Source organism: Lupinus angustifolius, chromosome LG12 (assembly GCF_001865875.1).
Source record: "Lupinus angustifolius cultivar Tanjil chromosome LG12, LupAngTanjil_v1.0, whole genome shotgun sequence".
NCBI lineage: Eukaryota > Viridiplantae > Streptophyta > Magnoliopsida > Fabales > Fabaceae > Lupinus > Lupinus angustifolius.
Window position 1 is genome coordinate 6,316,518 of NC_032020.1, and position 19,320 is coordinate 6,335,837.

The following is a 19,320-nucleotide window of genomic DNA, read 5'->3' on the forward strand; positions in this document are numbered from 1 at the left end:
ACTATAGCTTTATCAAAACAATTCAGCTCGGTTAGCAGATAACCAATCCATCCCAAGAATCACATCTATTTGGGATAACGGTAAGCATATCAAGTCTATCAAGAAGGTCTTATTGTTTACAACAACAGGGCACTTTGAACATGGAGTGGAAACTATATATGGTGCATTGGCAGGGGTAGATACAATCAAATCAAAGGGTGGGGAATCTACTTGTAACCCTAGTTGTTTCACACAATCAAATGATATGAAAGAGTGTGTCGCACCTGAATAAAATAACACAAATAAGGGGATGTCCTTCACAAGACATGTATTTTAGATCAAACCATCAACATCTGCAGCCTCAGAACCACTCATTGTACAAAATCTTCCTGTTGCTCTAGGTCTCCCAACTCTCACCACATTCATACTCTGCTTCAACTTCGAACAAAACCTCTTGACGTGTCCCAATTCTTTAAAAAATAAACAAACATTCTCTAATTCGGACAAATCGCTCCAAAGTGATTTCGACCACATTTGTTGCACCAAGGTGGAGAGTTCATTGGTTGGCCCCTAGGAGTAGTAGCAGTCTTCATTCCTTGAGAATTATGTCCTCGATAGCCAATAGGTGGAGTGTATGGCTTCTTATTATCATAAAACATCTTCCCTTTTCCTCTTCCTTGCATTTGGTTTAGTTGAGGTCCAAAATTTCTCTGGGAATTCACATTCCTCAAAGCAACATCCCTTGCCTTCATGTCATCTTCAAACATTCTACTCTTGTTAACCAGGGTTGAAAGTCGGTCATTTCTTGATGGTCGAATATCATCTTCAACTCAGGCTTTAGACCAATTTCAAACTTGGCACACTTTGATCTTCCATCAGCATCTAGATCATAATAAGGGTAATACTTGGCCAATTCCTCGAACTTGGCAGCATATTCCCCCACTCTCATATTCCCCTGCTCCAACCACAAAAAGTCTAGCTCTTTCTTCCTCTTAAGATCTGCAGGAAAATACTTTTGAAAAAACTTCCCCTTGAAAGCTTCCTAGGTAACTGCTTGTTCCTCTGCCTCCATTTGTCGCCTACTATATTCCCACCAGTTCCCAGCCTCTATAATCATCATATAAGAAGCATAAGTCACCTTTTGGGCATCATTGCAACTCATAGCTCAAAAGATCTTCTCCAACTCTTGAATTCAATCATTAGCAGCATCAGGAGCAAATCCACCCTGAAATTTACTTGGATTGCAATTACAGAACTCATCCAGACCACGATATCCAATTGATCCTTGTGGTGGAATTGGATGTTGATTAGGATTTTGGTTGACATTTTGATTTAGATTTTGTAAGTTCTCATTCAGATTTTTTAGATCAACTGCCATTTGAGCCAATAAATCATTACGACCACGACCTCGTCCAACCATAATCAACGCACTCAATGCACATAAGAACCAAAAGTTCATAATGATTGAATTACACTAATGAAATCACAAACAAACAATTCACAAACAGAGTTATACAAGAAGCGTGTAAGGCCATGCCCTAAGCCGTAGGACTGACCTATGCGCTGATACCACTAAATGTAACACCCCAATTTGCTTATAGGAAAACATATAATTTCAAGGTAAGATTTAGTAAATAATATCCAAGGTAAAATAAATTTTTTTTAAAGAAATTTTATAATTGTTCCTAAATCCTCATAAAATGTTTAATAAGTAACATCCCTCAATATAGTAAATCATTGTCTCCCAAGATAATATTAAATAATGTTTTTTCTAATAAAATCAACAAAATGTTAAGATACCAAGAAAATGTGGATGTATAAACATCTAATCCTACTAGAGCATGAGATTACTAACACAATTACATAAAATAAAACTAGAAGGCTTCATGAGTCATAGTTAAACTATACTACTTTAAATCTTCAACATGCTACTCAACTCCTCCACCTACAATTCATTTATACATACAAACAAACAAACAAACAACATAGAGGGAGTAAGACATTAAATCATGCAAAAGCGATGAAGTGGATTTATAAAGAATCATAACATTAGAGCGAACAAACAATTGCAATGTCATAATTAGACAATACACACAACAATTATTATCTCTACTCATAACAAATATGCGCAATGATGAATGATGTTAGTGTATCATGTATTGAGATGTATACACCACTATTAAGTGATCTCTCATGCTATGCTCATGCAATTCCACCAACCAATCGCCATCCATCGCCCGGAGGCCAAGACCCTAGTGGGAAAGCAACCGGGAGTACAGATTTCCTTAACAACGACAATTAACAATATATATTGTTATCCCGTACTTCTATCAGAAGTGCTTACGTGGTAAACCCAGCCCGTTTCAGGAATCCTCTCTACCGATCACGAAATGCGCAAGGGGGTGTCAGAGACTACTTAGTTTGCATGTAGGACTGTCCTGGTCATACGGTTTATAAGACCGGACCCTCACTGGATCATCCCACCTAAGAAATCCCTCTAGGCTTCTTGACAAGTCATTGTTATTGACTCCCCTATCCAAATCCCAATCATATTTCTATCATCGTATCTTTCCATTTTCTCCAACTTCAACTAAAAATGCAATGATATATGCACACTGATCAAAGTTAGTAGACTAAGTCTTTTTAACAATATTGTCTCAATTTCAATTTCCAATAACATCACCTAAGTTAGTGGTCTCATCCCCAATGCATTTTTTTCATACTATGTCCTTAGGACGAGCTAAGACATAACTTAGTGATCAAAATAAATGAATAACATCTCAAGGTCACTACAGTTTTAAGCGAATGATTAGCAATAGGCTCTCAAGTATCTGCAAATAATTATCATTCACTTATGAAATTAATCATGATCACTATCACTATGATAAGTCAAACATAAACATTCATTACTAATGATAGTAGTCTAATAATAGTATAAAGTCAGATCAATAAGTCATCATTATCAAACATATAATCATTTCAGTCGAGACATAATATTTTTATTAATGACTAAAATGATTAAATGAGGAAGTCCATAACAATCAAGACAATTGACCCTTCATTAATCATTTTAGTCTAAGGATTCTCCAATTAGTGAGTATCATTGGACACCCCAATGCTATATTCTAATACCATTATGTCTAATACTTCTCCCTCACCTGGATTTACGCAAGCTCCTTGTCCAATAAATAAACTAGTTCTCTTGTCATCTCCTTCAACCTTGAAATCTTTTCTCTTGAACATGCCAATAACAATCAAGACAACAAATTAATTTCTAATCTACCTAAAACTAACAATTAGTACATATGAGTTTCAATTACCATACAATATAGATGCATGGGTGCACATCTGTTGTCCCACAATGAGTTTCACTCTATGTGTCATGACCTTGTGATTGGTCAGAAAAATACTTAAAAAATAAATTTTAATTTTAATATATATTTTTCAACCAATCACAAGAGGCACATAGTGTGACACTCATTGTGAGATAGCAGATGTGCTCCCATAGATGTATATAGCGTACCCTATTAGCAATAAAGAAATAATTACAGGTTGTTACTACCTAGCATTTGAAAATAAGTTGCAAACATATTAATTAAAGCACATTGCAGTATCAGTGTTTATAAGGCAAAGAGTTTATGCCTTTACTGTTAGCATGAAGAATTTTGTGAAAAATAAGAAAGAATAACAGAAAAAGGGGTTATAATGCTAAAATCGGTTGCTATTAAATGAGTCCCTAAAAATATAATATTGAATGACCTAAACAACATTTACCCTCATTGTTATAGAAAAAGTATATTTTTCTTGAATGAAACTAAATTTCCTGCAGAGCCTATATTGAATTTGCTAAGAGAGAGGTTGATGCATAAAGTCTTGTATAAAGATTTCATAGATTTGCCAGCACCCACTTTTTAGAAACGAATCAAAGGAAGATATTTGTTTTCATGAGAGTAAAGATTGAAAAGAAGCGTATACTGTTTTGTAGTCATTTCACAGAGAATTCAGAGCAAACAATTTCCTTTTTAAAAATCAACACTCTCTTTATATGAGATTAGGCAAGAAAAGTGTAAAAAATTTTACCTGTTTCTTTATGTTTCTCTACTGCCAAGATGGGTTGAATCAGGAGAGAAGTTTCTTTTTTTCTCTCCCCACTTTCAATACACTTATTGGGAGTTATAATTTTAGGTTAAGGTTCCACATAAGATAACCTTAAGTAATATTCCCTTAAAATAACTAAAAACTTTATCTTAATAATAAAAAGATAAGTTACTCACAAGGTATAACTATATAGCCTATCTAGATAATTTTAGAGAGATAACTATGTTAAAGGTTAACCAAATAATTAGGAATTTACTATTAACAAATATATCTATTTTCAAATTAGTTGGAAAATTTGTGGTGTTACAATGAATATATTTTGTTAAAGTTGTATCCTAATTGTAATGCATCATGATATAAGAAGAAATACTCAACTTCCAAAAAAGGTTGTATGGTATTTTCCCATCAAATCAAGATTTAAGCGCATGTTCAAAAATAAGATACAAATCATTTGATATGACATGTTGATGAAAGGATTAAAGGAGACAATCTTTGGCATCCTGCAGATTCTTTTCAATGGAGAAAAATTGATCATGATTATCTTAGTTTTGGTCAAGAATCAAGAAATATATGTTTTGTATTGTCAACTAATAGAATTAACTCACTTAGTGTTCAAAGTAGCTCCCACGTACATGGTCATTGATTTAGTGATATACAACTTACCTGATTGGCTATGCATGAAGCGTAATTTTATGATGTTATCTATATTAATTTATGAACCTAAACAACCAGGAAATGACATAGAGATATACTTGGCTCAATTTATTGAAGGTTTCAAGCAAATGTGGGAGGCATGTATAGAGGTATTAGAAGAAAGATTCAACTTGAGGGCTTTGGTGTTCAGCTCAATCAATTATTTTCGTGCAAATGGTAATCTATCAAGATGTAGTACAGAAGGTCATTTTGCATGTCATGTATGCAAAGACACTACACATTCGACAAGGTTGAAACACTATATGAAGAATGTATTCCTCGGGCATTGTAGATTTTTTTTGCATTATGATCATCACTGTCGGCAATGAAGAAAAGCATTCAATGAAAACAATGAAGAAGGTCATGCTTCTTTGACGTTGATGGGTGATCAATTATTTCAAAAGGTAATAAAGGGTTTGAATAATAACTTTGGCAAACCTTTTGTAAGAGAAATAGTCATAAATGGGTGGAAAAAGAAATCAATCTCTTTGAATTTTCATATTGTAGCTCAGTATATGTAAGACATTTCCCTGATGTTATGCATAATGAAAATTTTACTTGAAAGTCTCATTGGTACCTTACTCAAGATTCCTAGTAGGACCAAAGATGACTTGAATGCAAGATCAGATTTGGTTAGTATGAGAATAAGAAAGGAATTGAGATTGATAAAGAAGGGAAAACATACATATCTACCTCTAGCAACTTATACTTTGTCTAGGAAAAAGAAATTAGAATTTTGTAAATTTGTTCATGGTGTTAAAAGGCCTTAAGTTAAAAAGTCCTAAGTATTATGATTGTCATGCACTCATGGAACATTATTTGCCTATTGGCGTACAGTCCATTTTACTAAAAAAGTGTGAGGAACCATAACTAAATTATACTTCTTCTTCAAGGCAATTTTGTAGTAAAGTGATTGACCCCGTGAATTTACCTATATTGCACAGAGAAATTATTTTGACTTTGTGTGAGCTTGAGATGTATTTCTCGCATTCTTTCTTTGACATAATAGTTCATCTAAGCATTCATCTTGTTCGAAAGACATAACCACGTGATCCTTTCTATATGAGATGGATGTACCCTTTTGAGCATTATATGAAGACATTAAAAGGGTATGTGAAAAATCGATCATGACTAGAGAGTTGTATTATTAAGCGACATATTTTTGAAGAAGCTCTTGAATTTTGTACTGGATACCTTGCCCATTTTAATTTCATAGGCATTCCAAAGCCCCATTATGTTGAAAGAACATTTGGTGAAGGGATTACTGGGAAACAAATATTAACTATATCAAAAATAGAATTGGAGCAAATACACTTATAAATTTTACTTAATGCCGACGAGGTTGCACCATATGTTGAAAGACACAAGATGCTTAGGATTTCTAACTGAAGAATGAACGTTGGATTTCCACATAGCATAATCGATGTTTTATAAGATGGCTAAGAAATCACGTTGTTGATAAGTTGAATATAAATGCACATTCGGTTTCCGAAAGATTTAAATGATTAGTTAATGGTCTAATTATTCATGTCTTATCTTTCACTAGTTATCTAATTAATGAGTTCATATTTTATACAAAAAACAAGATGATCAAAGTAAAATTCAAAATAGTGGTGTGACTATTGTTGCTCAAACTACACATATGTCAAATGCAAAAGATAGAAATCCAATATATGTGAATATATTATACTTTAGGGTCATTTAATGAATATGAGAATTAGATTATACAATGTTTCAGTTGCCAGATTTTTTTTATATATGGATTGATAACAACAATGGATTTCGAGTTCATGAGTTAGGGTGCATGCAAGTGAATTTTAATATGTTAGGATATAAAATGACTTATTTATTCTAACATCATAAGCTCAACAAGTATTCTATGTTAGTGACCCAACTGATATGAACTGGTCGGTTGTTCTTTTGACTAATAAAATAATCATCATTAATATTTATGTTCAAGAACATGAAGATATTGATATGAAAGAGGATCCCTTTCTTGGGGCATTACAGTTGTGTGAGAGCATACGAATTAGAGAGGATGATTTATATAGAAAAGATGATCACAATGAAGGGCTTTGGGCGAATTCATATGTTCTTCAAAACAAGCATAATACAAGCCTAAACCGATCAAAGAAAAGGAAAAAAGTATATAAAAGATGTGTTGATGGATGTCTTTATATAATTATATCTTAATTTTGTTTGTTTGTAATATGCATTTTACTGATATTATTTTTTTGTAGTTTGTATTGATCAATGCCTTTGTACTTTTATCTTACTACCTTTGTCAAAACATAATTGACATGTTACTCTTTATTTGTAATTTGTATTATATTGTATTGATGTTAATAAAAACTTTTAGATATCTGTTGTTGAGAATATATATATATATATATATATATATATTGTGTGTGTTGTTGATGAATTTATATATATGCAGGTATTAATATATATAACATTCAGCAACTTTTGCTAGTATAGTTCTTGCAAGCGCTGTTGAATGTGATCCATACAACAATGTTCACTCCATAGAGCGCGGTTATATGAAATACATAAACAAAGCTCTTTCTAGAGAGCATTGTACTATGTGATACATTATTATAATGAGCGACGTCGTATGTATCACATATAACAATGCTCTATAGAGGGGCATTGTTATAAGTATAACATCTAACAACATTCCATGTAGTCAGTGTTATTGAATCATACCCGACATTCTATTATGCTAACATAGACAACACTCAGAATCCCAAAAATGAGCTATATTAAATGGTAACTCTGGGTTAATGGTTTTCAAACATACTTTCATCTGTACGAATTTTGTCTAGTGTGGACAATCAAAAGGTTGTTATTTGCACCAAAGCCAAATATCTAGTTCTGCAACAAGGTTGTTGAAGGCTAGGGTAAAGATAATTGAATGATGATCTACTTGAACTTGTAAATATTTTGGCATTATGATATATAATTTTGTTATTTTATAACTTTATAGAAGTGTTTGAGTTTTGCCATTATGTTACTTTGATATTTTTATAAAATTGTGGAATTCTTTTCTATATTTTGACATTATTGAGTTTTGCCAAAAATAAAATTGAAAACAGGTCCAAAATAAATTAGCACCATAAAAATCAAATGTGATTGGATTATGTTGGATTGATTTTTTTAAAAATGATTGGTTCAGTTTGGTTTTTAGATTCAATTTTAGGAACCAGATCGATCTAACTTGTACCACATTTATTTGGCTTATTAGAAATAGACACAAAGTTGTGCGTTTAAATGTTTAACATTTTAGTTTACTAATGTTCTAAAAGAAGTTAGAATGTAAACTCAACAATCAATTAATCAAATAGTAGATTAAATAATATTCATATGATATGACTATAAAATATGTGCTCACTAAATTTATATTGTAGAGATGATATTTCTTTTTGATAAATATAATTAAGTGAGCAGATTTATTTTCTCATGATATACAATAGAATTACCATGAAGGAATAAATCAATGTCAACTATTAATATATTAAATTGTTTCTTTTTTAATGAGAACATCAATGTATGATATAATAATTTTTAAATTTATAGATGGCTATTGGTTTGTTTAAATTAACATTGTGATAGGAACAAAGTTGTGGACTTTTGACATTATATCGTTATTTTGTATGTAAATAGTATTATGACAAGATTGTGACAATATTAATATGAATGCATGTAAACTTGTCACTTTAAAGTCAGGGTGTAAGTAGTTCTGGTTTAAACCGTGAAACCGGTGGAACCGAATCGGACCAAGTCGTAAAATGTGGTTCGGTTGAGTTTTGTGGTCCAGTTCGGTTATTTTTTAAGAAACCATTTATGCTCGGTTCGGTTTATGGTTTTATAAATTTAGAAACCGTTGAAACGGAATTAAACCGTATATTAAAGAAATAGATACTAGGGAATTATGTTTTATTGTTGCTTAAATTCTTCAACCAATTTTGTGACTTAAATTATTAATTTTGTATGAATTGTTGTGTTATATATGTTACTAAATTGCTATTATGTTAGTATTAAATCAATTATTACTTACTAAATTATTTCTTAGTATTTTGATGATTTGGAACATATCTTCCAACATTTGTGGTATGGAGTTTTAAACTAACCTATATCATATACTGTTATACATATATGTATTGGTATATGTGTTACTAACTGTGAATTGTAAGGTTATATATATATAACTATTATATATTATACTAATTAATATATATTATTAATCGTGAATTATATTGTTACTAATAGATATATATGTTACTAATTAGTTGTGGATTGTATTATTATATCTGATAATTCACCTTTTTCCATAAATTACATAATTGTTATATATATGTTACTAACGAACAATTATGAGTTTCAATTTTTTTATTCATCTATATATGATTCATTTTTTTTTATAATAATACTAGTAGTGTTTTTCATTTTATCAACAAATAATATCTTTTGTAATATATTTTAAACTTTCAATTGATACAAGTTTTTTTATAAAGAAATATTAGGAAAAATCGTGGGACCGAACCGTTCAAGAGCGGTTCGACTCAGTTCGATTCCTATAATTAAATTTGCAGTTAATTGAGCAGAACTGAACCATATGTGTTCAATTCGATCACTAAAATGCACAAAAGTCGAACCAAACCTAACTTTTACTCACATACTTTAAAGTATATTATACTTAATATTTTAGCCATGTTTATAATTTTAAAAGTGTATGTGTAGAGTTCCAATCTCTTATAAAAAATAGTCTAAACCGATCCAACCAAACATATAATATTTGGATAAGATATCCTAATGTAAACAAAACAGATCAGACCATACCACAAGTTAATTATGTATTTGAATCAGATGATATTTTGCCTAAAAACCGAACCAAACTGATTGTGAATACCTTTACTAACTTGTGCTTCATATATGTTTTTAAACTACTTAGTATAGTTTTGTGTTTATAATAGCAATCTAAAATGATACGAATTTCAATCCAATAAAACTAATACATGCAAACACCATTCCTCTCAAGGGCGGATTATCTCATGGACAGGTGGGGGCAGCTGCCCCTGAATTTTTCAAATTTTATTTTAAATATTGATTTTAACTAATTTATTAAAGAGTGTAATATTTATGTATTGTTAGTATAAAAATTTATACATAGAGAGTATGTCATTCATCATTGATTTGTATTTTTTTTTTTTGAAGAGTCAATGGTGATTAAAAATAAATGATCAATGATTGATTCACAATATATAAAATTCTTACACTATTAGTGTTATATTTTTTCTTCATTAAAATATTTATTTTACACTCTCAACACTACCCCGAATCCTAACAATGTCTATAAAAAATTTAATTTTTGTGTACAAATTCTATCATATGAATTTCATTGAGTAGGAGAAGATTAGTTTGAGATATCAATTTCAATATTTTATTTTTGAAGTCGTCAATCATTCGATTTGAATATTATTTGAATCATCTGTGTAACTTTTACTAAAATGGGAAATGTGAGTGCATAATATTTATTTGATTGAGTTATTTGTCTTAACTATTATGATTTCTATAACTATTTCAAAAAAGATCATTTTTAGAATTGAAGATAATCAAAACAAGATTTCATAATGATATGGAAAATGTTTTCTTGCACGCAACATGATAATTTACTGTTGAAAAGAAAATAACATGATCTTTTACTTCTAATTCATCGAGTGATGAATATAAATCTTTAAAATAACAAAAAATGACACTTTAAATGAATGCATAAATTTCTATATATATATATATATATTTAGTTGCTAATTAATATTATTCTGAATTAATATGTTATTTTGAAACTTTGAAATATATATATTTTCTTTATATATTATTGTTACACAGTTACTTTTATTTTAATTATAAATTTTAATTAAATATTATTATTCCCTCTAAACTTTAGATAACTATCATATCACATACATGACGTATACCTATGAATTCGTCACATGGCCACCATTCTAATCATTGCACCAAAGCTCCACTTCAAAGAACTATATCCAACTCCAAAGTACAAAAAGTGGACTTGATGTAAGTGGTAACTTTTTCATTTTTGGTAAAAAAAAACTGTCCCATAATGAAATGTGGAGATTATAGATGTACATTATTATTATCACGAATCTACTTCATCTCATGATTACTAAGCAATAATTTTACTGTCGTTTCAAACTTAATTTTTTTATATTAACAAGGAATTGGTCTAGTAGTGTAAAGCATCACTAGATGACCAAAAGGTCAACGGTTTTTATTCCTAGAAGCAACACCTATTGGAAAGGGCAGTCGCACACCCCGTAAGAGATTAGTTCCTTACGTATAAAAGGTCAGATGATAGTTTTGGTAGTACAAAAAAACTCAACTTTTTAATACAAAAAAAACGGACACAAAATTATATGTAACCTTGTTGGACACAAGAATTACTGAACAGCTCCTTTCATTCTCTGGATGATAAATACCAGTTCCACGTCTGATTGTTTGCGTGAGACGCTTTAGAGATAGACACAGGTCATATAACTAGGATTCATGTCTCCATGCCTTCATGGTCTTTAATAGAAAAACATACACTGCAACAAAGATTAATAACAGTCAAGTAACAGAGATTAATAATGTCATTTGCATATTGACTCAAACGGATGAACTTAAAAACCTAATTAATATTAAAAATATTAAGAATGCATTACCAGAGAGATTCTTGACTTGAAAAGGGAGCATATCTAGCTCTAATAAATACTAAGTTACAAACACAATGAGAAGCAAGGTGCACACTGTATGTGCTCTAGGTCATAAAACAGTAAGGTTACTATCTGTGTACTAAAGCTTCGCCATTTTTCTGGTATCTTTGTCCGGATCAGTTCCCTTCAGAGCAAACAAGAGCTTAAGCATGAAAGATGTGAAGTCATAATTAAGCATTAAAAAGGTATCAATAACACATGCAATAAAACCAAAAACAAAAGATCATCTTTGTTTAACTTGTATGAATGTTAGAAAAAGCACTAAAGAATGTAGAACTCAATGAGCAGCAGGTAGCTACAGGTAAACTTGGAGTGCATAAGGACCAATTAAAGCAGAACAATAACCTAATATTTTGAGTACAGGAATTGCAGATAACCTTAGTTCATAAGAGTGCATGAGGTTGTGGGTTCGAGTCTCATCATCAACAAAAAAGAAAAAAGTTATAAGGTGGTTTGATGGTTAGGGTGAAGGAGGTTGAGGGTGGAGTCTCACCCAAACAAAATACTAACATACTAATAATTGCCGATAAAAAAAAAAAAGAATAATTTCCCAAGAAGAACATTAGACAGAGGCTGATACAAATTTTATCCACATCTTCCCTTCACTCCAAGATATTTGAGCATCCATTTGCCTTCCAATAAACCATGTAAACATAGTAGCAATTTTCATAAAAACAAGATACAGCAAAGCAAACAAATATTGATAATTTATAGCATTTCTTTTACTAAATTACCAAACAATAGTGCAGTTCATCACACAGGATGGTGCAACATGTACAGAAACCAAAATCTCTGAAATATCTGTTCAAGTAGTAGCCCTACTACAAAATATTCACTCAAATGCAGAAGATGGAAAATTGTGATTCTAAGCACCAGATATAGGAATACCAGACATACACTCAGGTTAATGTCTAAAAGCATCATCATATATTCATAGTCGAGATTACCAATTGAATGACAACTGCAAAATGAATGAACATGGACGTGTTGCTACATGCCAATTCAATCTCAAGGGTAGTATTCTCCTTCCCCCAAATAAAGAATAAATAATAATATATTTAAGCCTAACATAGGTGACCAAGAAACTTCAATGACCTTTTCAAGATTTAGACATGTGTTCCTCGTAAAGATTGAATGGTACACCTGCCTCAAGTATTACTGTATCGAATGTATTCCTTTGCCAGCCATTTCTCAGGTAGATTATCATAGCACTTTGTAGAGGTGAAAATTATTTAAAAAATGTGAAAGCATTTCCTTGTTTATGATAAAAGTGGAATACATGTTGCCAGCTCCAACACAGAAAACGGGTGTGTGTGGGGGGAGGGGAATTCATACAAGAAACATAATTTTTAAGTTCTAAAACAGAGAAATCTGGTTGTACCTGAAATCATTTCTTTTGTAGCACCAAATGGCAACAATGTTAGATTTGAATAAAAAGGAATTGCCAAAAACATAATGAGATGAATGAAAAGTAGGGTAGAGCTACATGATGGTATATTGGGTTATCTCACCCATATGGCATAGCAACTGATAAATCTCCACATGGAACCAAAATGCCAAATAATCTTTTACATAAAAAATGAGTAAATATGTAGAGCAAATGGCTAAGGGGTAGAGCACCTACATGCTATAAAGAAAAAGTTCATATAAAACACCATACAATATGGAAACAGATCACCACTAAACAATAGCTCCTCATACTATATACAAAAATTTCTAAGTTCCAAACCAGATTACTGAAAACACTGATGTATCATAAAGAAGTTATGTGCAAAGAAGCATAAGATAAAAATCTGAAGCTGATAACTAGTTAACATATATACTCATATCATAACGAAGTTATGTGCAAAGAAGCATAACTGGTCATACTTTACAAAACCATGAGCAATAAATACAGCTAAAAAGTATGTGAGCTGCGCCAATATTCTGTATACATAAATGTACAATCGCACTTCTACTTGTCAGAAGGGGTAAATAGGATATAGGTTGATAGAATTTGATCACAAAGTTAGAGTGGATTACATTGATGTCATGGGATTATAAAATCTCTCCATGACGGAAGCCACTATCCCCACAATCTGCACCAGTATCCAAACCACATGGAGAATCAAACCATTTAGGATTATCTTGGTAGAAACTATCGACCTGTATACAGCCAAGGCCTACATCTGAAACTATAGCCTCATCATGTCTGATGGGTTTGGTTAGTTTAGTATCCTCGCAATCAAGAATAATTTTCTCATCTACAAAGTCGCCGCATTTCAACCACTTTTCCGGCTTACAAGTCTCGCTTAACAGATCTTTCTGACTTCTACATTCTGAACTCATACGGTCCCAACAAACCACTTCTCCTAGAGTGCGGCCAAAACTATCCTCATCGTCCTCAATCAGCTCTATATCCTTCCCATCCCCATAAATCCTGTCATGATGATGATTACTCCAATTTGCCAGATCATTGTCTCCAACCAAGACATCATCTGCGTGTGACTTATCAGCAAGTAACTCAGTTGGTCTCAAACTTGGTTCCCCTACATTTCTAATCTTATTCACTATATCAAACAATTCGCGAGAAACAGAACCCAACAATTCACCTGGAATCTTCGAAACTCTCCCTTCCAACATCCCAACTTCAGCTTTCAATTCTTGCATCTGCTGCAAAACCGAAAGCTGCAAATCCCCATCATCCTTCCCCATCAACCCAAAACCTTCACTGTCCATCTCTTCACTCACCCCATAAACCGTCTCCTGATCCATCATATAGCTCCCCTTATGCCCAACAACTCGATGCATAATCCTCGCATTCCCATCCAATGGCCCAGGCTCATGCCCTGAATGCACCGCATACAACTTGAACACCGCCATCCCCTCTTCCTGATACACAAAACTCTTATCCTTTTCATTATAATTCGCAATCGGCACAATCGCCCTTATCCTAAACCCACACCCACACCGCTTCGAAGCATACGGCTCCCTCTTCAAAACCTTCAATTTCTTCGCAGCAGGCTCCCCAGCTCTATGACAAGCATAATCCTTAACCTCAGCCATAAAAGGCTTATACCTAATATACTTCTGCCTAATACAAAGAACCACCTTATGCTTCGCCGCAAGTTGTTGCAACCTACTAGGCACTTCCATAGCAGGCACATCAAAAGACTCTGTATACTCAAACCTCCTCCTCTTACTCTTCCCCCCAGCCGATCCAACTGTGTCCGCATCGCAAACTCGACAAGCAGCCACACAAACCCTAATAAAGCTCTCGGGGATACCATAAAACTTAGCACCAACAGTCCAAACCTGTTTAATCCTCTCAATAGTTTCTTTAACCCCAAAGTGCCTCATATCGGTTTCGCCGTGGAAACTCATCACAATGTCCTGCCACTGATCAACATGTGAAACAAATTGCTGAGAATTGTTCTTGAAACAAAGGAAAGGGTTACCAGTGGGGTCCACATGAGTGGAAAGCTTATCCTGGATGCGTTTCCAGGCAGTGAGGTACGCAGTCTCTTCGTTCCGGTCCTTCCAGACGGTCCGCCATGAGCTGAGGACGGAGCGGGCGGTGGCGGCGCGGATCTCGGGGGGAGTGGCGAGGCGGCGCTGGAGGAGGCAGCGGATCATGAGGGCGTGGGAATCGGAGTTGAAGGTGTAGAATTGGGAGGAGATGTGAGGGTCCGGTGAGATTTGCGGTTGTTGTGGTGAGTCGGAGGAGGAGTGACTCGGTGGCGAATCGGAAGGGGAAGAAGAAGAAGAAGAAGGGAAGACGTTGATTTCTTGGAGCGAGAAATAAGATGGATCAGTTTGGAGGAAGAGATTATCTTCATCTATTTTTCTTGAATTCATTGCACTAGGGTTTCGATATGAGACTGAGAGAGACCAATAATAATTGTATCATCGTAGAAATTCGATCCCAGTTTTGGAAACTTCAAAAAACCTTACATAATTGTAGACATTTAGGATTGATACTCGATACAGTTTCAACTACTCCAACAACTTTTGTTTTAAAAACTTGACTTATATAGCTTTCAGCTTTAATCCGGACTTAGAAATGAAATAATAAGAATTAGATTAAGTGTTTCAATAAACAGTCATGTGATATTTTATAGTGAGGATATCTTGCTGGGAGGGCAATGTTGAAGTGAAGAAAAATCATTGAAAGAGCATTGAGGTTTTGAGGTATAATTCGTGTGAAGGTAGAGACAATTTTTGGTTCTTGTGGGTAATTTCTAAAACTCTTGGTTGAGGTAATTTTGAGTGGAAAGAATATGAGATGAGAGAATAAGAAGTGAGTTTTTATTTTTCGTTTGGTTGAAGAGAAGAAGAGGAAAAAAATAAGAAATTATTGTGGGTCCCACCATAATTTTCTTCTCCTCACATTAGGGGAAAAGGTGAGGAGGAGAGTTTAAATTTAAAAAATGACTATTTTGTCCTCATTATAATAACACATAAAAATTAAAAAATTATTTTAATCTTGCGTATGTTTCTAAAAAATAGTATTTAATGTGTAGCTATTATTTTAATTAAATTTCAAAATAAATTTTAAAATGTATATTTATTAATTTTAGGAATAAAATTATTTTTAAATTATAATTTAGTGTTAAAGTTAATATGGCAATGGTACTATAGTCTTTATAAAAAATATCACTTTTCTTTCTCTTCTCTTTCTTTTATATCAAACAACTATCAAAATCTACTCTTACACAATTGAAGCAAGACCTAGTCATGGGAGAACAAAGATGAAGACATTTAGAAACAACAAACAGTAGCCAGTGGTTTTAGAAAAAAAGAGGGTCACATGACTGTTTAATGAAACACTTAATCTTGGCCATGTATTTGTTATCTAATATTGTTGTTATTTGTCCCATCTTCCTTTCACTCGTGTTTAATTTTCTTATCACAAATTATATGTACCAAAAATGTACCAAAAAAATTATATAAATAGAAAAGACATGTATCAATACTATAGAATTTTTTATACTAATTATTCATAATCCATTTTCCGTTATTATTGATTCTCAAATAAAAGCAATACACATAAATGATGGATGATATATTGAGTGTACATAAATTTTTACACTGTCGTTACATAGATATTGCACTCTTATATAAATCATTGTGTTTTTTTTCTTCAACGAGTGTACTATTAGTGTAAAAAATTATATACAGTCAAAGTGTATTATTTAACATTCATTTATATTACTTTTATGTTGGTTTCAATTATGATTAAATATGAATTATAGATAATGCATAATCTAGAGGTGTAAGCGATTCCAGTTTAAACCGCGAAACCGATAGAACCGAACCTAACCACAAAATGTGGTTCGGTTCAATTTCGCGGTTCGGTTCGGTTATTTTTTTAAGGAACCATTTATGTTCGGTTCGGTTTATGGTATTAGAAATTTAGGAACCGTTGGATCTAAACCGAACCGCGTATTAAACAAATATATACGAGGGATTATGGAATAATGTTTTATTATTGTTTAAATTCTTCAACCAATTTTCTAGCTTAAATTGTTAGTTTTTGTATGAATTGTAGTGTTATATATGTTACTAAATTGTTATTAAGTTAATATGATATATGTTATTAGTTACTAAATTGTTTCCTATTGTCTTATGATTTGGAACATATTTTCCAACTTATGCGATATTGAGTTTGAAACTAACATATATCATATATTGTTATACATGCATTGTTACATGTGTTACTAATTATTAAATGTAAAATTATAAATGCAACTATTATATATTTTACTAATTGATATATATGTTACTCATCATGAATTGTATTGTTATATATGACTTATATTTTTTTATAATAATAGTAGTATTGTTCATCCTTTTATGGATAAACAATATTTCTTGTAGTACATTTTGAATTTTCAATTGATCCAAGATTTTTTATAAAAAAGTTAAATGGAAAAACCGTGGAACCGAACCATTCAAGAGCGGTTCGGTTCAGTTCTAATATTTAAATTTGCGATTAATTGAACCTAACCGAACCATATGTTTTGATCAGTTCGGTCACTAAAATGCACCAAAAACCGAACCGAACCAAATTTTTACACCCATAGCACAAACATTGTGAAAAACTTTTATACTATCAATATATACATTTTTTTCTCTTTTTTTCACCTACACAAATAACATTTAATTTATATATACATTACATTCGCTACACTTAATGGTATGTGAGTGTGATCTTTTAAACAAAAAATGACGAGTATAATTAAGTTAAACTCAAAGTTTGTTGATGTAATTTACTCTTACTAATTATACAAATGAAAATTACTAAATCTATCATGTGGCTAATTTGTTGATGATTGTGCATTCTAGCTTGTGTAGAACATAGTCTTTAACACTTAAATGTGTGACTACATTTGTTATCCTAAAGACTATGTCATCTGCCACTTTCTCTGATTATTTGTAAAAAATATATATTTTTGTTAAAAATTAATAATAAAATATTTTTATCAATAAAATGAAGTGACACATTAAATGACAAATTTATTTGGACAAAATATATACTCTCCTTAAACACAATTTTGTTTGGGCATATTCTCAATAAGACAAATTAAGTCAAGTTTGTTTGTACCCAATAAGGGTGAGCGTGAGAGGGGTTGAGACGAATTAAGCATGTCTCTCACCCGTCCCTAAATATTGATCGGGTCAATTTTTGAACCCAAACTCGTCCCTAATTAGGATGAGACGCGTGAGGACGAATCCAAAATAAGACGGGTCAAGATATGGATGAGTCTGAGTTGGAAATGACAAAATGACAAACGTATATTTTTTCCTCAAATATATAAACATGCACAATAAATTCGTAATTCTAAACCATTTTAATATTTAAGCAATTCTAAATCATCTTAATATTATTGCATTACTTAAGGATAGGTGAAAATAATCTTTTTTAATTCTTATACAAGTCGCAAAATATATTTTAATACTCAATCTCAATCTTATTTTTTTGATACAATTGTTTTCCATAATACAATCTTTGATTTATTTATTTTTTGAATCCCTAAAGATTTATTTTTTATCAAGATATTCAGTTTAATCAAATTGACATGATTTGATTCAAATTATATATTATATAATCTTTAATTTATTTGATAATCAAACCTTAATAAAAGCAAATCTTTAACTCATTCATTTTTTTATTGAATAATTTTGAAGAACGTTTTTTTAGCGGACAAAATTGAGTATCACAATAGTAAGGAATAAGGATCATATGATAATGGTGTGGATATGTTATATGTGTTAGTATGTATTTTTAGTTATTTGGGCTGAACATAACGAGTATTGATAGGTACTTATTCAACTATTCATTATATATAACTATAAGGGACGGGTCGAGTGACCTGGACATAGACCTAAACCCGTCCTTTTTTTGACAACAGGTATGTTCCTTTTAATCAGATTTGTCCTTTTTTATTTATTTGCACAGGTCAACGTGTAACGCCCCGAAAAATACTTCTCAAAAACATTGCGGAAAAATGGGTGAAATTTTTTTTTTTTTGAAATGAGGATGTATAAAATTGTTTCCTTTTAAAACCTTCCTTTTCCGGGACATCACTTTAAGTAACTCAAATGCGGAAAATCAACTTATCGTTATCGAATGATAACTTAACCTGATTCACAATTTCCTGAATAACACAATTCATATAAATGGTTAAGTCATCTTTAGTTTATACAAACTAAATCAACAAAGGCGGAAACTACATCGCCACTAACATATACCAAATCCAAAAGAAAGGGCGGAAATACTAATCATCGCCAACAGACA

The 19,320-nt window shown here is 32.0% G+C and overlaps 1 protein-coding gene across 1 annotated transcript; it reads right to left on the minus strand.

Moving 5' to 3' along the window:
• Positions 13,319–15,495, minus strand: LOC109361542. The gene has a single exon (XM_019607028.1). The coding sequence runs from the start codon at positions 15,375–15,377 to the stop codon at positions 13,578–13,580; it is 1,800 nt and encodes a 599-aa protein (XP_019462573.1). The 5' UTR covers positions 15,378–15,495; the 3' UTR covers positions 13,319–13,577.